The sequence below is a fragment of the Notamacropus eugenii genome, chromosome 1 (assembly GCF_028372415.1).
Source record: "Notamacropus eugenii isolate mMacEug1 chromosome 1, mMacEug1.pri_v2, whole genome shotgun sequence".
In the NCBI taxonomy this organism is placed as follows: Eukaryota; Metazoa; Chordata; class Mammalia; order Diprotodontia; family Macropodidae; genus Notamacropus; species Notamacropus eugenii.
Genome location: NC_092872.1, coordinates 450,404,967 through 450,432,840, shown reverse-complemented (window position 1 = coordinate 450,432,840; position 27,874 = coordinate 450,404,967). Strand labels below are relative to the sequence as shown.

At 40.2% G+C, this 27,874-nt stretch overlaps 2 protein-coding genes across 7 annotated transcripts in view; one reads left to right on the top strand and one right to left on the bottom strand.

Moving 5' to 3' along the window:
* The window catches only part of RALGPS1 (Ral GEF with PH domain and SH3 binding motif 1), a 658,499-nt gene that overhangs the window by 277,436 nt on the left and 353,189 nt on the right, over positions 1-27,874 (bottom strand). The window lies entirely within an intron of this gene.
* The window catches only part of ANGPTL2 (angiopoietin like 2), a 64,849-nt gene continuing 43,103 nt past the window's right edge, over positions 6,129-27,874 (top strand). Inside the window, exons 1-2 of the mRNA XM_072631958.1 lie at positions 6,129-6,844; positions 24,585-25,446. Of these exons, the coding sequence (XP_072488059.1) occupies positions 24,633-25,446 (814 nt within the window). The 5' untranslated portion in view covers positions 6,129-6,844; positions 24,585-24,632. The remainder of the gene's footprint in view (positions 6,845-24,584; positions 25,447-27,874) is intronic.

The window sequence follows — 27,874 nt, the reverse complement described above, 5'->3', positions numbered from 1 at the left end:
TATTGTTGTTGGTCTAAAGTCCTATGCCTAATAGCTTAATTTTAGACAACCTCGGATGTTCCCCTACCTATAATCTATAATTGAATAGATCTGGTATTAAGCTTACAAACCTTTTGACCTTAGGAAATTGCCACCAATAGTAAGGACATTGTAGGGATACAATATCTCCCAACTTCATGTCAACCTCAGGCAGGATTAGACTATCCACTTGCATTCAGTCGGGCTTAAAGTCTGCCAGATGTCAGTGGGGAAATTGAGTCAAGAGAATCCCACCTCAGCCCAGGCTGAACAGCTGCTCTCCCACCCTTCCCTTGAGATCACCTATGCAGTTCATGCCAGCATCTCATCAGCTTACTGGCATCATGTATTGGAGGCTCAGATCACCTTTCTTGCTATCCATACCTGGAGTTAGACTCAGAAGGTCACTTAATAGTCCCAGTATCTAAAAATGGCAAGTTCCAATAACTAGGTTTCAAATATGATTATAGTTTCACTTTGGCTAAAGAACATCTTTTGAGGCAAGTCTTAAGTGGCTTACATGCCTTTCTATACATGTTCTAGTTCCTGATTAAATGGCAATCATAAAATCTAATTTACCATTAAAACTTTGACTTTTCCATCAATGCCAAATTTTACCTGAGGATACCTTCCTCTGGGAAATTTAGACTGAAATTCTTTTCTCCAAACTAAAGATGTCATTGATTTATTCACAGTAATTAATTCAGTCTATTGTTTTAATACTAATTGCTTTTACCTCACTTTGTAACATGTCCAATTTTTCTCCCCATCACTCCCCTCCCCCTGCTTCCTAATACCTTGCATTCTGATTAGTCCTTCCCTCAATGTACCTTCCCCTCCATCACACCCCACCCCTCTGCTATCCCCATCTTCTCTCTTTTCTTGCAAGGCAAGATAAATTTCCATACCCCTATCCCTGTAGTTCTTATTTCTTGATTATATGCAGTAAAAATTCTCAACATTCACTTCTAATAGTTTGAATTCCAACTTCTCTCCCTCCCCCCTCCCTCCCCAGCCCTACTGAGAAGGCAAGCAATTCAATACAGACTAAATATGTGTTGTTTTGCAAAAGACTTCCATAGTAATCATGTTGTGTAATACTCATTATATTGCCCTCTGACCTACCCTATCCCTCTTATTTTTCCCCCCTACAATTGACCTTGTCCCTTTTCGAAAGTTTTTATTTCTAGAGGCTCCGTTCTCCCATTTGACCTCCCTTCTAACATTCCCCTCACTCCACTTGTGGCCTCTTCTCCTACTTTCCTGTAGTGTATATAAATTTTCATATCAAATTTAGTGAGCATGTTATTTCCTCCTTCAGCCACATGTGGGGAGAGTAGCTTTATTTTTCCCCCTCTCCCCTTCTCCCTTATCTCCTCCATTGAAAAACATTTTTCTTATCTCTTTTATGAGTTATAGCCTGCCCCATTCCATTACTCCCTTTCTCTTCCTGGAATTTTCCTCCTTCACCCCTTAATTTTTACTTTATTTTATTTTATTTTATTTTATTTTTGTGTGTGGATATCATATCTTCTGATATAACACATCCTGTTCTCTCTATCTATGTGTATGTGTGTGTGTATATATATGTACAATCTCTCCAACTACCCAAATACTGAGAAAAGATTCAAGAGTTAAAAATATTTTCTTTCCATGTAGTAATGTAAACAGTTCAGCTTCAGAGAGTCTTTTATGATTTTTCTTTTCTGTTTACCTTTTCATGCTTCTCTTGATTCTTGTCTTGGGAAGTCAAATTTTTAAATACAGATCTGGTCTTTTCCTCAATATGAAATCTTGAAATTCATCTATATCTCTGAATGACCATTTTTTCCCTTGAAGTATTATGTTCAGATTTGCTGGGTAGGTTATTCTTGATTTCAATCCCTGTTCCTTTGACTTCTGAAATATCCCACTCCAAGCCCTTCGATCCCTTAAGGTTGAAGCTGTCAGATCCTGTGTTATCCTGATTGTATTTCCACAATACTCAAATTGTTTCTTTCAAGCTGCTTGCAGTATTTTCTCCTTGATCTGGGAACTCTGAAATTTGGCCACAATATTCCTAAGAGTTTCTCTGTTTGGGTTTCTTTCAGGAGGTGATCAATGAATTCCTTCAATATCCATTTTTGCCCTCTGATTCCATAACATCAGGGCAGTTTTCCTTGATAATTTCATGGAAGATAATGTCTAGGCTCTTTTTTTGATCATGGCTTTCAGGTAGTCCAATAATTTTTAAATTATTTCTCCTGGATCTATTTTCTAGGTCAGTTGTTTTTCCAATGAGTTGTTGCATCTTATCTTCTATTTTTTCATATTTTTGGTTTTGTTTACTAACTTCTTGGTTTAACTCATAGTCATTTGTTTCCCTGAACTCAATTCTCTCTTTCAACGAATTATTTTGTTCAGAGAACTTTTGAACCTTCTCCTCCATTTGGCTAATTCTGCTTTTTAAAACTTCCTTCTCCTGGTTGGCTTTTTGGACCTCTTTTTCCAGTTGAGTTAGCCTCTTTTTAAAGCTGTTATTTTCCTTAGCATTTTTTTAGTTCTCCTTTAATAAGCTGCTAACTTGTTTTTTAAGGTCTTCTATTGCCTGAGCCCATTTTAAGTTCCCTTTGGAGGCAGAGGCCTTGACTTCCTCTGACAGTATGCCTTGTTCTTCCTCATCTGAAAGGATAGGGGGAGACACCTGTTCCCCAAGAAAGTAACCTTTTATGGTCTTATTTTTTTCCCCTTTTTTGGGCATTTTCCTAGCCAGTTACTTGACTTCTGAGTTTCCTCTCCACAATCACCTCACCTCCAGTTCCACCAAGACAGCACTTGGGGGCTGAGATTCAAATGAGCTGCTCCCAAGCCTTAGAGGTTTTCAGCAGGGGCAGGGCTGCTATTCAGTGTGAGATTAAGTTCAGCTGCTCAGGTCCGGGCAGGGCCACCCCACATGGCTCAGTTTCTTCAGGGAGTTTAAGATGAGACCTTCAACAATGGATGCAGGCTACTGCCGGCTTTGGGAGCCCCTGTCTGCTGCTGCCTCTACTGCTGCCTCCTGAGATGGCCTGAGTTATGGGGACACTCCGCTCCCCTCTCAGCCAGCCGAAAAGACCCTCTCACTGACCTTTGGTGCCTGTGGGTTGAGGGATCTGTGTTGCTGCTGGAGATTCTGTCCCTGAAGCCTGCTCAGATCTGCTCCTTTAGGTGCTTCTCGGCCAAGGCAGGGCTGGGCTCTGTTCCATGTCCAGTGTGCACCAGACCTTTCCTGTCAGTTTTTCAGGTCTCTCTGGAACAGAAATCTCCTCCACTCCATTGTTCTGTGACTTCTGCTACTCTAGAATTTGTTGAGAGTTCTTCTTTACAGGTATTTTGTGGGCTGTGAGGTAAGAGCTAAGCATATGTGCATCTTTCTATTCCACCATCTTGGCTTCTCCCCCCTCCTTTTATTATATTTTTAAATCTCTCCATGTCCAGTGATTAGCACAGTTTCTTGCACATAGTTGATGCTTAATAAACATTTACTGTTGCATGCAGTTTGCTTGCTTTTCATCTACAATGGTGAAGAGATGTGGCTGTACTGCAAATATACTGTCACTTATTAATGTTGTTACATGTTTTTGTGGTTTTGCTTTCTTTTTAACCTCAAAGTATACCACAGTGCCTGGGAAATAATATATGCTTGGAAAGTGCTTGCCAATTGATTGATGATTGTCTCTGATTGGGGGTAACAACTGGAGGTTTTATTCTCTTATTATTTCTAATGCCACATCCCATCCTCTGTCCCCTTCATGTTCATTCACAGGTCTTGAGATAATACAGGGAGCACAGGGAGCAGAGATCATTCCCTGCTGTTCTCCAGGGTGTTTGTATAGTCCCCCTTTGGTTCTTTTGTGGAGGGGGCACCACTAAACCCCAAGTTCTTGAAGTTTGTGCAGGGGAACCATATGCTTACGTAGGTTTCTTCTGGAAAAGCTTAGAAGATGGCTTGATGATTCACGTGTCTGTTGACTGAGGACCAGAAAAGGATGGAGAAGCTCATCCCTAGAAGGTGTGTTACCTGGGTATTATTATTTTTTTTTGCTCTGTTAACTCATGAACTTTATATTATCCTATTTTCTGGGCATTCAACATAGAAAAGTGGGAAACTCTCAAACTGAAATTGGGGAAAAATGTTTTCTTGAGGACCCAACAGCGATGCCCTACTTCTAACTTGTAAACTCATAAGGTCATAGGATTTTTTAAATTAAAAGGTTTTTCCAGTTAACAAGTATTTATTGTCTCATTCTTCAATTTTTTCTCCTCACTGAGAAAAAAGAAATAAAAACAAAACTCTTGTAACAAATACATATAGTCAAACAAAACAAATCACCACACTAGCTACGCTGAAAAATATGAAACTCATAGGAATCACAGCTGGAAGACACTTCAGAGGCCATCTAGTCCAATCCCCCTGATTTTGCAGATGAGGAAGTTGAAGCCCAGAGAGATTAGGTGATTTTCCTAAGGTCACATAGGTAGGAAGTGACAGAGTCAGGATCTGAACACAGATTGTACAACTCCAAATCCATTGACCACACGTTACTATTGTACCACGCTGCCTTACTTGCTAACTTTCTCAGAACTATAGAGCAGTACTGACCAGCTCTGGCAATTGCTACTACCCAGGCCCTATTCCCTTCCTATGCCTAAGGGTTCTCCGCTGGTTTCCAGTTTCTTCATCCTGGGTTACACCAAGGTAGGACGTATGGCTTGCCCCTAATCCCTTTCCTAGCTACTGGGGCTACCAGTTCCCAACTTTACTGTTCATGCCACCTAATATTGTATTTGTGTCCATGATTTTTCTCCTCCAGATAATTTTGGGTCCTTGAAACTCTAATTGGTCCAACTAAGCTAGAGAAACTTGGAACATGGCCCAGGGATGGCCAGAATGTTTGTCTTTCAAGCACCAGTCTGGGTAAGTATGGGCAGAAAGCTGGTCAGCACGGGTTGAACTCTTTTGACCACAGCAAACCATGGAATCATCTAGGATAGTGATTGCTAATCCAGGGTCTATGAATTATTTTTGTTTACCTTTTATTTTTAACATCTTGATAGCTGTATTTCAATATAACTTATTTCCTTGATAATTCTATGCATTTTATGTATTTAAATACATTATTCTGAGAAGGGGTCAACAGGCTTCACCATATTCCCAAAGGGGTCCAAAATACAAAAAAAGTTAAGAATCTTGATCTCCAGGGACATGGAGGAGGTGATGATTTGCCTTGGTGGCTTTGCTGGCAACAGCAGTACCAATGCCAATCAAATCATAAAACACTGAAGTCTCCGGATGATGGGGTCCTAAGGCATCCACCCCTACCACCTAATCTATCTCAGGAGTGACTTGTGTCTACTCCTCTGAGTCATAGTTGTATGATATTAACACTTTCTCCATAACTCTGGAAAGTTGTTTGACAGAAAGTATTACCACCCTCATTTTTTAGGAGAGGGAACTGAGGCCTAGAGAGGTGAAATGATTTGCCCACAGTCATATGGATGGTAAGTGAACTGGGAACCTGATTTCCTTACTTCCTCCTGTGCCAGGTCTTACTCTCTGCACCATTCTGAGCTGGATGACAAAGAACTAATGCTTGCAAAGGTGTTATTACTAAGGATCAGCTCAGACCCAGTCTCAGATTTCCAGCTCACTCTCAAAAAGGAGAGCACTCTGGCCCAAAGTACCATTAATACAGAACCGTTGCAAAAACAGCTGGAGAAAAATGTAGCAAAATCCAAACATATTACATAAGCCAAAGGGTAAACCTCCCCCCTCCTGCCCTCTACTGAACCGAGTTTATTATGAGCTAGTTGGTGAGAGCTTTGTGAGCTATTTGTCCCTTTGCTATCCAGGAGAGAGTGTTGCTAAAGCTGCTGCCAATGATGGGGGCTGGGCTGGAGAAGGAGGGGGACACGAGGCCGGGTGCGGTGTAATGCTGTCTGCCAAGAAGCTGGGGGAAGGCAGGAAAGGGAGAGGGGGGAGCAGCTGGGAGCTTTAGGGGAAAGGAGGGGAGGAGGGGGAAAGAAGGGAGAGGGAGGGGAGCAAGCTAGGGGGCTAGCAGAAGATGAGGAGTGGGGGAAGTGATGGCTGGGATAGTGCTTTCAGTCCCAGCCGGGCCAGGAGGCGGTCTCCTGCAGGCCAGAGGCGTTGAGAAAGCTTGTAGGGAGCTGTGACATCACCCAGTTAAACTTCTGCCCAAGCCGGCAGGCTCCAGGTCTGTGGCTAAGGGGACGCCCTCAGCCCCACTCTCTGGCTCCTCTTTCTTGCATGGGTGGGTGGAGAAATGTGACTTGAACCAACCAGGAGCGTCCTGCTTGCCGCATGCTTTACCAAACGTTTTTTTTTTTTTTTTCCTCTCCTCCGGCATGTAAATCCTCCACAAAGGAGCTGAAGTTCAAATGAGGCTGCTTTAGCCTTGCTCCAAGGATGGATTCAAAGCCTTAGTGCAGAAGTGCTGAGTCTGGCCCCAGGGCAGCCCCACCACCACCCCCCAGGCCCAGGGCATGGGGCTGAAGGCTTCCACTCCAGTGCAACACAGGACACTTCTGGGATAAAGGACGTCCACCTGACCAAAGAGACTCCAGGTTTTGGTTTTTAAAAATCCTTTCTCGGACCCTCCCTGCCCTGCCTCTAACTCCGGGATCCCTGAGTGATTGCAAAGCACTCTCTCCTGGGGCACCAGTCTGATCCAGCATTCCAGGGAGGTCCCAGGGACCATGGGGGAAGCCCTCCCATAAGGAAACCCTTGGAGAAAAAGCATGTGAAAAGTTTGAGGTGGCATAAGGCAGTCAAGCAGGAGGAAAGTAGGTAAGTGGCAGCAAGGGTGGCCAGAGGGACTTGGGGCTTCTAGAATGCTAACTGACTGAGGCAGGGTGGAGGACCCTGGGGATGATTTTGCTCCACTCCCCATTTGGGACCATAGCTAGGCGAGAATGACTTCAGTCAACATTCTGGGGAGGGAAAAACGGAGGGAAGGAGAAGGAGGGAAACATGAAACTCTTACCAGGTACAAGGAGAAGTGGTGTAGTGCAACCTTAGGTGCAAAGGACTTAGAACCAGAAATCCTGAGTTCAATCTCAAATTCCCCTACCCCGCCCCCAGCTCTGATACTGACTTATTATATTCAAACTACTTCTCTCAGGACCTCAGTTTCCTCTTATGTAAAGGAGGGGGTAGGATCTCATGAAGTCTAAGGTCCCTTCCAGTCCTAACATTCCATGACTCTGTGAAGGCACTTTAGCAAACTGAGAAAGTTTGCCCAAAGGGGCAATCATTTGTCCTGAAACAAAGTAGAGAAGGTGATGCATCTCCTTTACAATGTTGGGGTGTAGGTGTGCAAAGGAAATGCTCAGAGGGTGATGGAGATAATTTCTAAAGCCTTTCTGAACCCGCACATGAAAAAACATTATGTTCAGAATCAAGCATGGGGCCTTGCACACAGCAGGTGCTTAATAATTGCTCTTAGAGCTTAAAATGTGAATTGACACCTGTGAGTGATTTCTAGTGTTTCCCAATAAAGCTTCAACTCTGCTTTGTCTGTTAGATAATACTCTGGTGCAAACTTCAATTCCAGGTACAGAACTGGCTATTGTGGAGATGTTGGGATGTGTGTGGGGTGGGGGTACAGAAAGGGGGAGGGAGAGGCAAGGGTAAGGTGAGAGTGAGACACAAGACAAGACAAAGGCTGGAAGGAGAGCTCTGCTTGTCCTCAATATCAAACTTATTATTTTGAAAGTGAATCCCCAGACAAGCTCTGAATTCTTGCAAACAAAACCCACTTGGGAAAGCTGAACAAACTCTTTCCACATTCTCTTCCAAGGTGATTGACTTCAAAGAAGGGGCCATTAGTAAGGGCTTCCCTAGAATGGAGTATTCGGAAAAAACATGGGGTTTTTGCCCATTGACTCACTGGTTAAATTCTGTTGATAAATATCTCAAGAAAGCCCAGCCTAAAGATGCTATCTGGGAAATGTCCTTGTGTCCCCATCTAGAAGCTACTGTATGTGAGCAGTAAACAGGGGAGGTCCCATCCTCTGCTCAACATGCCTGAAAATGAGACAACAGATCACACTGGAGCCAGAGAAGCTTTTGAAATCTCCTAGCACCAGATACTATTTCAAAACAGAACATCTCCAAAGAGCTCTTCACTTTCTCCCGCCATAAGATGAGAGGGCTAGATGTTTTCTAGGGAGGGTTAGATGTTTTCAAAAGATCCTTCAAACTCTCAATCCTAGGATCAATGATTGCTAAGGCCTCTTCACCTCAAACAGTCTATGTGGTCTGGTGAAAAGTGGTGGTGGAATGGAAGCTCAGTGGTCTTAGTGCCACAAAGGTCCCACTTCAAGCCAGCTCTGTCACTAACTGACTGACATCTTGGATAAGTCATTTCCCTTTTCTGGAGTGCAGTTTGTCATCTATAGACTAGGGAGTTAGACTAAATGATGTCCCTAATATCCATTTCAGTTCTGATATGGTATAAGTCTATGATACTGTAAGGTCACCTTTCTGTTCGAATATTTTGTGATTCTGCCCTTTCCTCTGTTTCTCTCGTTCTCTTCTTTCTTTTGTCCACCATACATTAACCTATCTCCTCTGCAAGGGATTAACCTTACCCCTAAGTGCAAGAAAGGAGATGGGATTTGAATATTTCCCAAAGACTAAGAAGAGCTTCCTCCCTCCCCTACCTCCTGCCAATTCAGCTATTGAGGGGGGAGAGGAAGGGACCCACTTTTATAAGGACTCTCAATATATTCTGTCACTTTGTTTTGGGAAGCAGCCCAATCAACAGTCACCCCCACAGAATTCTGGTTAACAAATCACAGCCAGCACACTGATTCATAGAAGGAAGTGCTAGGTATAATTCTAAGCTCTTTTCCATCCCAAACACATCTTCTCAATGTGAGCAGTACTTCCACCCAGTGATTAGCCAACAGGGCAGATAACAACCATGTGGCATCTACTTTCCAGTACAAAGTCTCCTCCAGAAGTTTCCCTCTAGAGGACAATTTCATGCCTGTGGTTCACTTCAACAAATGTTAAATATTTAATCTACAGAAGGCACATAACATTCAACTACTCAGTACACTTTGCATCACAGGATGTTGAATCGTTAGGGACTTCAGAACACAGAACTTAGGACTGAAAAGGATCTTAGAAGACAGAATGTTAGAAGAGATAACATCAGAGTCTGACATGACCTTACAATGTTGGAGATGCAGTGGACCCCAGAGATCCAGTTCAGTCCTCTCATTTTGCAGGTGAAGAAACTGAGTCTCTAAGGGGGAAGGAAGTTGCTTAGCGTCACATAGGGGATAAGTGATTGATCTTGTATTTGAACCTCAGGTCACCTAACTAGTTTTATATCAAGTTTCAAAATAAGAAAGGGCTAAAACATTTCTTAGGGGATCAGTTGTTGAATATATTCACCAAGTTCATCCAAGGAAAAATCCCCAGCATACTATAGCAATAGACTTCTTTGGGCATGGGCAGCTATCGTGCCTGTCTTTCTTCTCATAATTAATGATTTTCAAGAAATAAACTGCTTTAGTAGCAGCTAATTAAGAAAAAAATTAGAAACTGCAAGAAGGACATGGGGAGAGCCAGAGACTGTCATCTGGGGTTATTCTGGGAAGGGCAGTTTCAGAAAGTCTCATTACCACATTAAAGTGGTGCTGTGGAAAGAGCCCTGGATTTTTAGTCAGTTAGTGGACCTGGGCTTGAATTCCAGCTCAGCTGTTTATTAGTTGCACGATGTAGGGCAAATACCTTTCTAAAGCTAACCCTCAGTTTCCTTTTCTGTAGAATGGGAGTAATAACTTGTGTATTACCTGTCTCGTAGAGAATATGGTAGGAAAGTGCTTTATAAAGACCTATAGAAATGTGAGTTGTTAATTAGTTTTAAAAAGGGGAAAAAGAAGCAAGGGGCTGGTAGGGAAAGCTGCTTGGTGTGATAGGAAGAGCACTAGATATGCAGTCAAAGGACTTGGCTTCAACTCTCCAGGGTGCTACTTATTTACTGAGAGATTCACTTTATCTACCATGGCCAGAGTTTCTCCTCTATAAAAGGAGGGTTTAGCCTAGGTGATCTCTAATGTTCCTCCCAGCTCTAAAGTTTCTGACCCTAATTTGCTAATACTGGATGAACCCAACAAAGCCAGAGATCATTGGATCATAGGATTAGAAGCTGGAAGGAATCCTAAAGACCATCTAGTTTAAGACTTTCCTTTTACAGCCGAGGGAACTGGGGCATAGAGAAGGTAGAACTTGCTAAGGTCACACAGGTGTCACATATGAAGCATTTAGCTACAGGGAGGTCTATAATGATACTTGTAAAATGGCCTGACAGAATGTGTGTGTAAGTGTACGAGGATATAGAGAACTGTTCCTGTTGGAAACCCCCTTCACTGATACAGATCACCAACTCATCTCTTATTTCTAGATTTAGAGAGTTGTCTGTGGGTAATGAAAGATTAAATAATTTGCCTATAGTCACACAGGTAGCATATGTCAGAGGCAAGACCTAAGTCTGAGTTTTCTGAATTCCAAGGCTGACCCTCTCTGGACCATACCACTCTGCCTTTCAAGAAAGAATAATTATAGGACTTAAAGGGAATTTTTTGCTTAATTATTTTAATTAAAAGATATAAACACTTAATTTTAAAACTCTACTTTAAATTAACATTTTACAGCCCCACAAACACAGTACAGTGTCTTTGTTTCTCTAATAGAAATTTCTGCCTGGGGGCTCCTTCCTATTTTGTACTGGGTGGACTAGGTTCCCCCCAAAAGACTGTGAGCTCCATGTAAACAGCTTCCCTCATTTTGTATCTCCCTCAGGACCTTGCACAGAGTTCTCAACACACACAATAGGGGCTTAATAAACAAATGCTTTTAGGAGAAACGAATGAATCAGTCAATCAATCAGAGCTGTCCAAAAGTATAATAAACTGCTCCATGAGGAAGTGAGCTCCCCATCAAGCAGAACCACTTGTTAGAATGTTTCAGAAGGAATTCTTGGTCAGGTACAGGTTGGACTAAGGGGCAATTTTTGAGTTTCTTTCCAACTCTGTGGTTCTATGAAAGAATGTTTAGTAGAACCACCTTGTATCTCTTCCTTAAGCAATGGAAACCTGGTTTTCTGAAAGGACATTATGGAGACCTTAGCATCTTGGAAGAAAGAGAGCTTTTATATATACTCAGCAAAGAAAAAATAAGGTATCTTTTCCAGAGAAAGACAATTCTGTCAGAGCAAAATTCTTTCATTTATATTCATTCATTTATTCCCTATGCACTAAAGACCACATTTTGTCTGTAAGATTTGTAAACAAAGCCTCATATCATGACCTGCTTGAACAACAGAAAACCCGTCAGAGGCATAATTAGTGACAAAATCAGACCAAATGTAACAGAAAACCAGAAATCAGACACTACACCATAAATTTTATTCAGCTGAAAACTATGTCTTCACTTCCTTCATAGGATTTGGAGCTGGTGGAAACTTCAGAGATTATTTTGTCTAAAACCTTTATTGTAATGATGTGGAAACTGAGGTTCATAGTGGGTAAAGGAATTGCTCTTATAAGTGATGCCCAAATGATTCCAGTCACTCCATTATCTGCTTCAGTTTTGCTGCAGAGTGGCACATTTTATCAGGAACACTAATTATTTCTGGTTGACCACCTTTGGGCCACAAACAAATGTTCTTCCCTAGTGAAATCAGACTTGAATTTCTGCCAAAGAGATTTATTCTTTTGCATCTTGAAGACTTCATTCTTTCATACTTCAAAAGGTCTGTTATTTCCTTGGGGTGGGCACTCTACTAGTACAGATCAAAGCCTCTCCATCCCTCATTAAATTGACTATGGCCAAAATTTCACCCCCTGGTGACCAGCCCTCTGGAGATGAGCCCCTGTCCTTATATCCTGTTCCTCAGCTGATAGGCACACAGGCTCTAACTGGGCTTATACTCAAAGTCTGCCCATTCGAGTGGGACTTGACAGTTCTAGGAGCCAAGGGTCCCTCCACCCCCTACCATCTGCAAAGAAACATGAGAAGGGGAGATAAGTAGAAACTGGTAGTTCCCTATTGATATGTAGGTACCCCCTAGGAGGGGGAAAAATTTTAAATTAAAAGTTTTATTAAAAATATATAACATCAATAGAAATAATTATACATGGTTAATAACCATGCACATTTATATTCTCTTTTTTTAGTCCTTTAATCCCCACCCCCCCCCCCCCACCTCATTTATCCTCATTCACTTTTCTTCCACAATTATAGTTAGGGTATGCTCAATTTTTCTGATTTTCTCTTTTTCACTTGGCATTATTTCACAAAGGTCTTTCCAGATTTCTTTGTTGCAGTCACACGCGAACATCTTCATGGTTTTATAATATCCCATTACATGAATGTCCCTCAGTTTATTTGCAAGAGGGGGATATCTTAAGCTTTATCATTTAACACTTTTCACGGGGATGCTTCAGTTAACTAAGCAAGACCCATCCTGGGTTCACAATGGGCACATGGAGAAAGGAAACTCAGATTGGCTGAAGCTCTTTCCTTCCCACTTACAACAAAACCATTGGCATAAACTCGGAGAGACTAAATACTCTTAGATGACATCACCAAACAACACTATTAAAACAGTAGCCTCAAACCACTCCTTAGTCACTAGTTATTACATGAGTACTCAGCTGCTGCCAAGTGGGGACTGTTGGGACAAAATAGGAAAGTGTATCCCTCCGTGTCTCATGCTAGGACCTTTGGGCCTGTTCATAACACAGAGCCCCAAACAGTGCTCACAGTGTAGACAGAGGGAATGCTCTCTTTCCCTATTTCTAGAATGTCCTCCTTTCTCCTCTCTGCTTATTCAATACCTTATTCAGTTCCATTCAAATCCATTTTTAAAAGTGTGACACAAAGTTTATTCATTTCTTGAAGCTTTCTGCCATCTTCTCATTCAGACCTCCTTTGACTTCTTACGACACTCTGTTAACACTTCCCTACAACACTTATGGTGTATTGTTATACAGAACCATGTTTGTCTCCTGTACCTCTATTAAATTATAAGCTCGTTGAGTGCACAGACCACATGCTACCTATAACCTGTGCCTCCCTCAGTACTCTGTACATAGCAAAGATTTAACAAATGCCTTTGATTAAATGAATGAATAAATGACCTTCTATGGTAATGTGTGCATTAACCAAGTTGGTTATTATTCACAGCATCCCCAAACAGAAATGTGTATATGTCTGTGGTAAAGCAAATAGTACAGAATACATGTGTGTACATGCATAAATCTATATGTATGTCAATACCATATGCATATATCATAATATCATATGTATAGTAGAATTATATATACAAATATATACACATATAGAAAGTAAAAGAGCCAGAATTTGAACCTAGGTCCTTCATCCAGTGATCTTTCCACTACACAACTTCAAGCCAAGCAAAATAATTGTTGAATTATATCTTTAAAATACATGGAGAAGAAAATGGCAAGCCACTCCATTATCTCTGCCAAGAAAATCCCTAGTGGGGTCACGAAGAATTGGACATGATTGAAGTGACTGAATAGCAATCTTAAAAGTACATGGAATATACATGTCAAGCGCACCTCCCCTTTTTGCACATGGGGACCCAAAGCCATATCTTATTTACTACTTTTCCTGCAACAGCCTATGAAGTGGGTAGTATGAGAACTGGTGTGCCCATTTTAAAGAAGAGCAAAATGAAGCTCAGAAAAGGGAAATCAATTAATTGATAAACATTACTTATCTATTGTATACTAGGTGCTGCACTAAAGATTCAAAACTAGGCAAAATTCAATCCTCTGCCCTCAACCCTCAAGGAGTTTACAATTTAATGAGAAGACAACATGCAAACAAATATATACAAAACAAGACATATACAGGATAAAATAGGAAAAAATTAACAGGGAAGTCCTTAGAATTAAGAAGGGTTGGGGAAGGCTTCCTGTAGAAGGTGGGATTTTAATTAGGACTTAAAGGAAGCCAGAGAAGGCAGTAAGCAGAGTAGAGGAAATGACTTGCCCAAGATCATACAGCGAACAGGTGATAATACTAGGACCACAACTTTTGTGTTTTTATTCTCTCGCTACCCCATTCTGCCAATACCTTGGAGCAAATACTAACCAGGATCCTCTTTTCTCTCTGATAAGCCAATGCTAAGCCTTTCCACATGTTCTTACAAGTATGGGATCATAGGATCAAAAATCTGGAGTTGGAAATGACATTAGAAGTCATTTTATAGATGAGGAAATTGAGGCCCAGAGAGGGGAAATGATTTGTCCAGGGTATCACAAAACTGGCAAACCTCTGAGTCAAGATTTGAACCTAGGCCTCCCTGGCTCCCAAGTTCATCACTCTGCTCACTCTACCACACTGCCAACTGTTGCTGTCCTGTTGCTGTGACAGTTTAGATTAGAGACGGTAAAGAAACAAGACATTTATATTCATCTAACAGTTAACAAAAAGGGACTTGCTCAGCCATAGCATAGGAGGAAGGCTATTCAACAATGATAGTAAGGGCACCATGTTGATTAAGCAAAATGCAACTCCCCTGAGTTTGCCATAGCGATCCACTGATTAAACATCATAGAGTTGGAAGTCAGAGTGACTTTGGGGACTGGCCAGTTTCTTGGAGGCTGACTATGACAGCTCCAGGGGCAAGGCTGCAGTCTGGACTAAGAAAATTCTGCCCCAGTTTTCAAGGACACCAAAAACAGAGAGGGTTTGAAAACCTTGAACATCAAGGAAGTTCTTTCCTTTGTCTGGCCTAAATTCTCTGTGCTTTCCTATCACTATTTGGACACAGGTTTTGGTGCTTTTGGCTTTTGGAAATTACTTTGTCCTTTGTTATGCTTTGGTATGAGGACTGAATTAAGACAGGGTTCAACATTTCTAGTTCCGAGGATTTAAAGGTCTAAATGAGGTCCAGATTCCTCATTTGGACTCTCCTTAGCCTGGTGTGTGAGTTTCTTCTTCCCACCTCAGCTCCAACATGGCCTTTTTCCTCCCAAATTATTAAAGTCCTTTCACACAGTGTTGCCTGCAACATGATCCTTCAAGGGAACGTAGAGACCCACAAAATATGGCAACATCTCCCTGCAGTGAGGTCATGCCACAGGCCCACTCCATGAGCTCAGAGACATTCCATTTGGGGCAGTATGATGCCTCAGACCTATGGAAATCTCATTTAAATGTTTAAACATAGTCATGAGAATTTGTCAAAATGTACTTGATTTTGAGGAAGCAAACAAAGTAAGTTTGTACAGAATGGAAACTTCTAACAGCACGATGTGGAAAAGCAATTTAAGACTCTATTGCTTCAATATTAAGAGCCAAGGAAAATATTTTGATTTGTTTTTATTTATTTAACTTTGGGGGGGGGTAGAAATCAGAAAAAAGTCTTTTCTATGAAAGTTGACTTTCTCTCCACTCACAGGATAATAGGGATATTATTGAATTACTTCCCTTGAGACACAATTCACCAAATAAATATTAAGAGGATAAAAGTAAACATACTCATTACTGGACATTGAGAATAGCCAGCCTTGTAAGACAAGAATCAACTAGGATGATTAATTTGGCAGAATATCCTTAGTATTAATTTCACTTAGTTATTGAATAATAACCAGGACTCTTCAATATATGTACTTGGAATCTCAACCAATATTAAAATATCCTTTGAAATACACCCACCTGATGTCTCCTATCAATTCTTCATTGAGTCAGGGAATGATTCTGGGATCCAGAACTCTTTATCCATGGAAGGCAAATTCTGGCAGGTTCTAGCAAGTGGAAGAGCCTTTGAGAGTGGATTTGACTAGAGATCATGTTCCTGCTGCCTGAGGATTGGCTGGGCTAGCATGGCTTTAGTGCAGAGAGAGTGCTTATGCCCAGAGAATTGACCAGAGTGCTGATATTTTCTGGCCAGAGTAACTCATTAGATCAGCCACTGAGGCAAGGAGGGGTTGCCAATTTCATTAGTAGAAGGAGTACCAGCAGAAATCAAGGATCTTGAAGTATCGAGGCAATTAAACACAAATCCCCACTGTATGTATCTGCTTCAGGAGACCTTCTGTACAGCAATAAAAGGAATACTGGTAATGTCATAGATGATTCTCTATCAAGTGAAGTCCCCTAGTACCAAAACAAGGCTATTTCTTAACAATAATTCAAACAGATTTGGGGAAATAACTCACCTAGATTTCCCACGGAGTGCTCACTGGACAAAGCATTTGGTTCATTTCAACCACTAAGAGAAGGACCTCAAGGAAGCCTGGAATCACTATGGGAGCAGGCAGATGAGTAAGTCAAAGGCCGAGCAGCAGCTGACTCTGCTGCCAAAGTCTTGAAACACTGCCCAGCTTCAACTTTCAGGGATGGTAAGAAATCGCACCAGGTGAAGACTGGCTTTGTGCCCAGGTGAACAATCAAGAGAATTGCTCTTCAAACAGAACCACTTTGGGAGAAGAGAAGCACAGGCCTCAGGGGGTGAAGAAGAAATTCCCCCATCAGATTCAGAAGGGGCTGGCATGTTTCAGCCTATTTTATTTCAACTATCATGCTAAAATGTGCAATGAGCAAAAGTCAATTGTAATTTCCAATACTATAAGCATGGAAATATTTGATCTACTTGGCCCTGTGGTGGTGATATAAGACCAGTGGGTAAAAGTTTATAGACAGGTTGACTTTGGCTCAGGGTACAGGAAAACTTTCTAATATTCAGAAGTCATCGGATTATAAGTTTAGAGCTGGAATGGGCTATAGGGACTATGTAGTTCAACTCTCATATTTTAGAAATCAGGAACTGAGGCCAAGAGGATAAGTGACTTGTCTAGAGTCATACAGTCTGAGGCAGAATTTGAACGTAGGGCTTTCTGACTCTAAGTCTAGAACTCTATCCACTTGGCCATACTGCTTTCCCAAAATAGAATGGGCTACCTCAAGAGGTTGTGAGTTTCCCAGCACTGGAAAGCTTTAGGCAGAGGCTAGAGGGTGACATTTCAGGGAAGTTGTAAGAGGTTTTTTATTAGGCAGGTGTTGGGCTAGATAGATTTAGAGCTAGAAAAGAACTCTAGTGCCATCCAGTCTAAGGCCTTTATTTTACAGAAGAGGAAACTGAGGCCCAAGCAAGCCCAAGGTTACACAGGTAGTGTAAGAAGCAGGGTTTGAATCCAGGTCCCCTGACTCCAAAGCCTGGACTCTTTTTGCAGTATGCTACTATCTCCCACATTCTGTAGTTTTATTAAATTAAATGTAAGATCAGATAATGAGATAAAAAGTTAGGTGTTAGACAAGGTGGATCTATTTATGAAGGTAAAATCTTGCAGAAGTCATTTCATCAGGCACCAGAAGCTATGTAAAGATGTGTGAAGAAGAGTAATGACCCCCTAAGGATGGATGGTGAGTTAGGAAAGCAGAGAAAGAAGGATGTAACTGAACAGTATACTTCAGAAGAGCTTCTGGGAGGGCATGGTGGCACACACCCATAATCTTGGTTCTGAGGGAAGGCTGAGGAGGATGGATCTCTTAAGCTCAGGAGTTCTGAGCTCCAGCAGGACTAAAAGCCAATTGGTTATCCTCATTGGATCTGGTACTAATGTGGTAAAACCTTGGGAGCAGAATCCTACCAGGCTAAGGAGGGTCATCATGGCCCAAGCCGGAAACAGAGCAGACAAAACCTTCTATGTGTAACACAGCAGTGGGATAGGGCCAGTAAATGGCAGCTGAACTTTCAGTGTGGGTGTGAAGGGAGACCCAGTTTAAAAAAAAAATCAATAGTGAATCATTAGCAGCTCAATTTGCAAATTGCCAGAGGATGATTAAATAGATGTCAATATAGACTTGTTAGAAAACACAGAAGCAATCCCTCTGGAACTAGACCAAGCTAGGTTTGTATTGGGCGTGGGTAGGGATGTGAGGAAGAGCTCATCCTGGTGAAAACAGTTTCTCGTTGGTAAGTGTCAGATAAATTTCAATATAGGAAAATCTCAAAGTTGGAAGGGATGTTGGTGGCATTTAGTCCAACTCAACACCTATGCAGGACATCCCTATGATATCCTCAACAAGTGATTATCCAGGCTCCTATGAAGGAACCTCCATGGAAACGCTGGCGTATGCTTTCTCCCGAGGTAGCCCATTCCATTTTGGGGAACATCTGAGTCTTAGGAAGTTTTTCCTTATCTTGAGCCAAAGTCTGCCTCTCCGAAATTTCCACATGAGACTATTAGCCCTCTGGGGCTAAGCAAAACAATTCTAATCCTTTTTCTAAATGACACCCCTTCAAACACTTGAGAATAGTTATCATGCCCCCCCAAGTCTTCTCTACTCCAAATAAAATATTCTCAGGTTCTTCAACGGATTTTCATATGATGTGGTCTAGACAAGATAAAGGTCATCAATATCGTTGCTAAAATGCGGCATCTAGAATTACGTTTCCTTCTTTGTTAAAACCTCCAACTTTGTAGAAAATTAGCAGGAGACACAGTTATCCTGACTTAACTAAGTCTTTTTATCCTGTCTCAGAAAAGATCATTGGAAAGAACTGGAAAACACAGAAGATATTGTGGAGGACAGGAACTCAGAATTTAATTATTTGAAGAACTATCTTGTGAAAGAGGCATTAGGCTTATTCTGCTTGACCTCAAAGGGCAAAACTAGAAACAATGTAAAAAGGCAGATTTGGGCTTAGTGGTAAGGAAAATTTCATATCAATTATAGATGGTTTAAATTGGAAGGAGTCATCTAAGGTATCAGTGAGTTCTCCATTTGAGCAGACCTTAAAGGAGAGGACGGATGTTGATGTGCAAAGAATGTTTCTTATACAATTGGAATTTCATCCTTTCTGAGGACGTATAGTCTAACTGCTACTTGGTTAGTTATCAAATAAGATATTTGTAAAAATACTTACAATGTTGACCTAGAGAATTTCGTGATTTTGTGTAGTGATAAATTCAGCTATACTCACACCAAATTGTGGTCTCATCAGTGTAAGTACTCCCTGCACAGGTGCAGACTGCAGCCCTTTTTTGACTTTACATCCTCCGTGATTCTTTTCCATGTCTTTCTATAACCTTCCATAGAGGATCGGCCAGCCCAATCTAGTGAAGGCCTTCCTTGCCTCCTTTTAATATAAATCTCTGGACAACCGCTACAGCAAATGGGGCTTCCCATTCATTGCCTCTCCTTTAAAAGGAGCATCATGGCCTAGTATAGAGGTGTAAAACCCAGCCTTTAGCACTTCTTAGTACAACTGGACAAGATTAAAATACAGTTGGGAAATATTTAATAAAATAAATAAAAATACAATGGAACAGAGATATTGTAAATATCTGCTTTTCTACGTTGACATGTTGCTCATTTAGTGGCCCCAATCCTATTACTTTGCCACCACTGGTCTAGTGGATAGAGCAGGAGCCTCAATCTCACTTCAGACACTTAACAGCTATGTGATCACAGGCAAGTCACTTCACCCCTGAGTCTCAATTTTCTAATCTAGAAAAATGGGAAAGTACCTTTATTACCTATCTCCCAAGCTTATTGTCTAATGCAATCTTAGGCTCAGTGACAGAAGTTCAATGTCTATAATGAGGAGGGAGAGAATACTGCTATTTTCTGCACTGGTCAAAGTACAGTTGGACTATTGTGTTTTGTTCTAGCCAACATAATTAAGAAACTACTTTGATAAGCCATAGTGCATCTACAGGGGGACAACCAGGATGGGGAGAGAACTGGAAACTGTGCCATATCAGAATCAGCTGAAAGAACTGAGAAGAAGAAAAGAGTTGGATAGGACCTAAGTGTCTAAAGGGTAGTCATATGGAAAGGGTGTTGCAATTTTCCTGCCTGTCTGTATTGCACAAATCACCCTATTCTTCTTCTATGTTCACAGTCCTCCATTCTTCCTTTAATATTAATACTTATTCTTACTACACCACCTCCTAGATTGTTTTCTTGTCTGCTAGTTGAGGGTCTTCACATATTAGCACATTCTTATAAATGTGGGATATTTCCCAGGAATACCTTCAGCTCTTTGGGACTGCCATGAATGGTGGAAGCATGCTAGGTGACTGCATGGTACTTCTAACAATGTATTTGGGGGAGTCAGAAAATGAGAAGGGATTTTGTGTAACAGACACTGGGGGAGAGACCCAGAGAGTGAACTACCTTATTCATGGTAGTGAAATGAAATGGCATATAAAGAGTTGGCGCAGAATCTAATATGCTTCATCTGAAGTAAAAAAGGAAGGGGTAGTAATCACGATCTCAGACAAAGCAAAAGCAAAAATAAATCTAATTAAAAGAGATAATCAGGGAAACAATTATCAAAAAAGATATCACAGACAATGAAATAATATCAACAATTTTTATAGCAAGTTTTTCTGACAAAGGCATCATTTTTCAAACATAGAATGAACATGGAATTTATAAAAGTAAGAACCATTCCCTAACTGATAAATGGTCAAAGGATATAAACAGGCAGTTTTCAGAAGAAATCAAAACTATTTGTAGTCATATGAAAAATGTTCTAAATCACTACTGATTAGAGAAAGGCAAATTAAAACAATTCTGAGATACCACCTAACACCTACTAAAAATGATAAATGCTGGAGGAGATGAGGGGAAAATAAGTACTCTAATGAATTGCTGGTGGAATAGTGAACTGGGCCAACTATGCTGGAGAACAATTTGGAACTAGGCTCACTGGGCTTTAAAATTGTGCATACTCTTTAACCAAGCAATACCACTCCTAGGTTTATATTCCAAAGTGATCAAGAAAAGGAAAAGGATCCATAGGCACAAAAATATTTATAGCAGCTCTTTTTTTTGGTGGCAAAGAATTGGAAATTAAGATGATGCTCCTCAGCTAGGGAATGACTAAATAAGTTGTAGCTTATGATTGTGATGGGATACTGTTATGTTATCAGTAATGACGAGGAAGTAGTTTCAGAAAAACATGGCAAGGCCTATATGAACTGATGCAAAGTGAAATGAGAAGAATCAGGAGATTTTAGTATTTAGTAATAACAATGCTGTAATGATGATCAACCATAAAACAATTGGTTAGTCTAATCAGTATAATGATTCAAGGCAATTTCAAAGGAATCATACCCACCTTCAAAGACAGAATTGATGAACTCAGAGTACAAACAAGTATATTTTTCTCACATTCTTTATTTTTTTTTTGCTTTCTAAAACAATGGCTAATATGGAAATATATTTTGCATAATTTCGCATGTATAATTGATATATTGTTTGCCTTCTCAGTGGGTGTGGAATGGAGAAAATTTGGAACTTCAAAATTTAAAAAGAAAAAAATATTTTAAACACATAATAAATTAAAATTTTTTTAAAAAAGCAGAATTAGTTGAGGTTGGAAGGAATGGTTCAGCTCAGATGTTACTCCTGGGTATTTGACTACCTGCACCATCTTTATGGTACGTGCAGATGATCACAGGAATCTCTGCTGCTCAAGAACTATGACTTATGCAGCAGAATTAGAAGAGGGAGAGATGAGGAAAACTTTGGTCATATCTACCTGGAGCTCTGAATAGCACTCCAAACTATCCTAGGTGAACTTACCCCAAATTTCCTGTCCCTAGAGGAGATACTGGTGGCCAGAACTGTCCATCAGCAACAATACACTGAGAATGGAGGTACAGTAGGAAAGCAATCAACTAGCATCATTGAAAATAAAAAAGGCCAATGTCATTGGAGATGGATCAATAAGAAGATCCTATGCAGTGTCCCAAGAGCCTTAGTGCAGTTTCAAGTTCTAATAGTTTAGGACACACTAATCCTAGTCCTAGAGTGAATAGGGAAAAAGAAAAACAAAGGGTATTTTTAAATTGCGGATTGTCCCTTGGGGGGGGAAACACTTAGATATTCAGGAAATATGCATAAGGAGAGTTGAAAAAATAATTGTTTTAAACTCTTCTGAACTTCAAAACCAAAGTGTCTTAGGAGACATGAGTAAGAGCTCAGGATATGGGTGCAAACTCCAGCTCTGCCATTTTGAAGCTGTGTGACTCTGGGAAAACTTACTTTTCCCTCTGAGCTCCAGTTTTTTTTCTCATTGGATAAAACAAGAGAAAGTTTGGAATCAGCCCTTCCCTTAAGTAAATGATGACTACCAGTGGGTGAGGCAGAGAGGGAGATAGGGTGGAAGGGTTTCCAGAGCTCAGTTGCCCTGTTTAATGAGCTGTGTGTCACTCTCTGCCTGGGGGTAAGTTCTCAAAATGAGCACCAGGTATGAGATCTCTTGGCCACTGCCTGAGATTGACTCTGAGTTCTGATTATTTTTGTGAGACAGCATGAGGTAGTGGAAAGAATTGGATTTGGGGTCAGGATTCACCTGTGTTCAAATCCTATTCCTGACATTTCCTGGAGGTTCTTAACTTCTCTGAGTCTCAGTTTTCTCATCTGTAAAATGGAAAATAATAGTACATGTGGTACCTACTTCATAGGGTGATTGTGAGGAACAAATGACATAATGAACGTAAAGTGCTTTGTAAAGCCTCCAACAATATACAAATTTCAGCTATTACTATTAATGAAGGAACAGAAATGAAAGCAGTTATTCAAAAACATTTTGCACTTTACTATTTCCCCACTGACATTAATAACACTGAATATGTTAGGGCTGTTGTTCTTTTGCAGGAAATTCACATGGATGAAATTTTCTCTAACAATGTAGACAAGCATCTCGCAGCTTAGAGAGTCACCCAGGCACTGAAGAACTGTATAAAAAACAATGATAATCACTAACAGTATTTGGCACCTACTCTGTGCCAAGCACTTTGCTAAGTAATTTATAAATGTTATTTTATTTGATCTTTGCAACAACCCTGGGAAGTGGGTACTATAAGTATCTCCATTTTGCAGTTAAGGAAACTGAGGCAAACAGAAGTTAAGTGAGTTGCCCAGGGTCCCACAGCTAGTATGTATCTGAGGCTACATTTGAACTCAGGTCTTCCTACTTCAGGCACAGAGTTCTATCCACTGTGTCACCTACCTATCTTTAAAGCCCATTATCTCTCCAGTAAATCACACTATATTATTAAGAGGAAAGCATTTCATATATTTTAATGTGCTATATAATGTGCTATGGAAAGAGAACTGAACTTGGGAATCAGGAGACGTGGGGATCAATCGCCCCTCTCCTTACTAGCTGCATGACCTTGGGCAAGATAAAAAATTTCCCCGAGACTCAGCTGCCTCATCTGTAGAAAGGGAAACAAGAACCCTTGTACTGCAGATCTCAGGGGGTGGTTCTGAGGAAAGTGCCTTAGAAATGGGAATCGCTGCTATTTGCATTTAGGCCTAAGACGACTTTTGCAAAAAAGTTCTAAATGTGGGAAAAGATAGTTTTGTTTTAGAATTTGAACTCTTTAAAATGTGAAAATAGATAGCTCCAAAGAACCATTTCTTTAATTCTTTTTTTTCCTGAGGCAATCAGGATTAAGTGATTTGCCCAGGGTCACACAGCTAGTAAGTGGGAGGCCAAATTCGAACTCGGGTCCTCTTAACTCCAGGGTCAATGCTCTATCTACTGCCTTCCTTTCTTTTACTCTTTAAGCACAGAGGTGCCAGTGAGGGGCTCTCTCCAGCCTCAGAATCTTCCTTCCCTCTAGCAAGATGGAGATGATAGATTAAAATACCACATATCAAGACTGTATTAAAAAAGTCAGAGAATACATAACAGTCTTTTCTCTCTTCCTTCACACAGACTTCCATTTTGACCCTCTTTGAGGCCTTTATCATGTAATATTGTATATTATAACTAACTGTGTTTGTGGTTTATCCCCCTGTGAGATGGTATACCACATTAGGGCAGAGATTAGGGCTTGTCTAAACTGTCTATTTCTTCTCATAGCATAGTGTTGCTTACTGTGATAGGATGGTGGAAATAGTTCTGGATTAAGAGTCAAAAACCTGGGTTTGAACCCTAACTCTTATCCATATTATGTGTGTAAACTTGGACAAATCATTTAACCTCTTTGGGCCCCTCCATAAAATAGAGAGAAAAATAGTATCCCCATTTTATAGTTATCCCTGTTTTACAGTTGAAAAAACTGAGGCAAAGGAAGCTATCTCAAAGGATATAATATAACAAACTATAAATTCTTTGTAAACATAAAATATTTGCATTTTAAATTTAGTTATTGTTAGTTATTATTATTAATAACTCTTTTCACTTTGGTGTGTTTTAAGATTTATGATGCACTTTCTTTATATCCTTGTGTAGTGGGTAGTGCAACTATTTATTACTGTACCGTTTTACAGATGAGGAAACTGAAAGTTGCAGAAAGATCTAATAAGTGTCATATGATAAGGTACTAATACAAACTGTTATGCTATTAATTTAAGATTTTTTTTAAAGATAAGTGGACTTGAACCCAGGTCTCCTGGTTCTAGGTCCAACATGCTTTCTACTACCACAATTAAAGAGTGCTTTCCACTCTAGAGAAAGAAAGCAATCCCTATATAATCTTTCATCTCTGCTCACTTCCAGATTTTTCTCAGATTTCACTGACAGGAGATTAAATACTTCTAAAGGACCATGAACACAATGAGACTGGCTTGCCTGGTCCTGGCTGCTTTAGTAGGAGCTGCTGCTGGCAAAGCAGATGACTTAGGAAGCAGTGAAGAGAGAAGGGAGCAAGAATTCGTTTATCTGAACAGGTATAAAAGAGCCAGTGACTCTCAGGACAAATGCACCTACACCTTCATTGTGCCACAGCAGAGAGTCACTGGGGCCATCTGTGTCAATTCCAAGGAACCTGAGATTCAGCTTGAAAACCGTGTGCACAAGCAAGAGCTAGAGCTACTGAACAACGAGCTGCTAAAGCAGAAGAGACAGATCGAGAGCTTGCAGCAGCTGGTGGAAGTGGATGGTGGGATAGTCAACGAAGTCAAGCTCTTACGGAAGGAGAGCCGCAACATGAACTCTCGCGTCACGCAGCTCTACATGCAGCTCTTGCATGAAATCATTCGCAAACGGGACAATGCATTAGAGCTGTCCCAGCTTGAGAATAAGATACTCAACCAAACAGCTGACATGCTGCAGCTCGCCAACAAATATAAGGACCTGGAGCACAAATATCAGCATTTAGCTACTCTGGCCAACAACCAGTCCACCATCATCGCTCAGCTAGAAGAACACTGTCAGAGGATGCCAGCCGTCAGGCCCATCCCACAGCCGCCGCCTCTACCACCACCAAACCGGGTCTATCAGCCTCCCACTTACAATCGGATCATCAACCAAATTTCCACCAATGAGATTCAGAGTGATCAGAATTTGAAGGTGCTTCCTCCAGCTCTTCCCACAATGCCTACAGTCACTGGCATCCCAACCTCAACTGATAAACCATCTGGTAAGTCACTCTATCTTCATAGTCAAACGCAAAGATTTCTTTAGGAACATCTACTCTAAAAACAGAAGGATCAGTAAACTTTTATGTTTTCATCGGCAATCATTTAACATGGTAAAATACAGTATAGGCAGCACTGAATTTGGAGTAAGAAAACCTAGGTATAATTTCTGCCCTCCTCCCTCCTATTTTTTTCACTTGGGTCACCTTGGGAAAGTCATACAGCTGTTCTGGGTTTCAATTTACTCATTTGTAAGATGAAAGGATGAGATTAGATCAGCAGCTCTCAAAGTTTTTGATATAAGGACCTCTTTACATTCTCAAAAATCATTGAGGATCCCAAAGAGCTTTTGTTTATGTGGGTTATGTCTACTGATACTGTATTAGAAATCAAAACTAAGTGTTTAAGATGATCATTTATTCATTTAAAACAATAATAAACCCATTACATATTAAAGTAAATAACATTTTATTTTTTTAAAAAACCTATATTTTCCAGAACAACAGAAATTTAGTGAGAAGAGTGGCATTGCTTTACATATTTTTGCAAATCTCTTTAATATTCAGTTTAATAGAAGATATCTCATTTGTCATATCTGCTTCTGCATTCAATTTTTTGTGATATGCTGTTTGGTTCAAATATATGAAGAAAACCTGGCCTCAGATAAAGGCAGAAGTACTTTAATAGGCAAGAACATCTTAGTATTATTATGAAAATAGTTTTGACCTTGTAGACCCTCGAAAGGATCTTGGAGAAACTGAGAGATCAATTGGTTACACTTTGAAACCAGGTGATCCCCAAGGTTGACTCTAATTCTAAATTCTGTAATTTGATACAAAAAGATAAATAGTAATTCATATTTCCATGGAATTTAAAGTTTGCCAGGTGTTTTTCCCATATGTTATGTGAAGTAAACAGTCAAGCATCATTATCCTGATTTTCCATAGAATCTCAGAGGGGTTAAATGATTTACTCAAGGTTCCATCACTAGTAAGTGGGAGAATAGAGCTACAAACCCAGTTCTTTTAATTCTATATCTCATAATCTTTCTACTATACCATTCTGTCACATAAAATTCATGAGAAAGGAAACATATTTTTGGAAAAGCATTGAAAATGTAAAACCAGTGAAGAGAACCATTTTCAAAAGACAAACATGATTTTGATCTACAGGTTTATAATGTCTATTTTGAACAAGTATGCTAAAGGAAGAGAAAATTGCACTTTAAGACTATGACAAACTCATTTCTTCTGGGCATCTTAAAATGCCAATACATTTTTGGTGATGATGATTCTTCAGTATTCAACTTTGAAATATATATTTTTTTCTGGAAACAGAAATTCCATCCAATGTCATTCAAGTTCCATAAAAAACACTGGGTGAAACAATGATTCAGGGGCAGTGAGTTTCATTGGAGCAATATGAGAAGGGAGGGTAAGGAAAGGGAAAGCAGGGAAGCTGAAAGGTGGTGATAAGGAGAGGAGAAGGTAGGGAAGCATAGAAGAAAAAAGGAGAAGGAAGAGGAATGGATATGAAGGATAAGGAAAAAAAAGTGAAAGGAGGGGAAAGAGGAAAGAAGAAGAAAGAGGAAGAAAAAGTGAAGCCTGTCCTCTTTTCCTTTCCTTCTGATGGTGCTAATATAAAAAGTTAGACTCGAAGAATATCAGAGAGACTGGATTAGTTTCCGGTAGCCTGTTATCTTGGTAAGAAAGTAAAACAGCAAAAAAGGTTTTCCCCCCAGTATTTATAGTTAGAAGACACCTCAGAAAAAAAATATTAGAATTGAAAGGGAACTTAAAAACACAGGATGGACCTTGAAATATAGAACATTAACACAGAGAATCTCAAAAAAATTCCCAATACAAACTGTTAAGGTTGAAAGGGAAGTAGACCATAGGATGTTAGAAAATAGAACATGAGTTATTAAAACTAGAAGGGGCATTAGAGACCATCTAATATAATTTGATACTCCCTGTTACCACTCTGCCCCCTCCTCCCCCAAACCCTGGCATGACTCAGAGGAATTGACTTTACCAGCTACCCATGGAGTTAGTCGAAAAATTAGGAATGTTCTGCACCCTGATCCAGTCTCATTTACCTTCACTATTTTGCCTTTTTGTGCAAGTTTTAAATACTTTGCTTTGAGAAAACTCATGACACAATACTGATCTTGTAAATCAGATAATCTAAGTGGTTTCTCACATCAGAAAACACCATAAAATAGTAATGGAACTCACCTGGATTTCAAATATATTTTGATGTGTATATTACTTTTTATGCACAGATCTATGATCTAAATCAAGCAATAAACATGTGGGAAACTTGGACTATGTAGATTTTTTTCTGATTTTTTTTTTTTAATTTTTAAGAAGAAAGCGCAAAGATGCTAGTTTACTACTAGGGCTTAACCTGAACAGAGTAGTAGTGGGA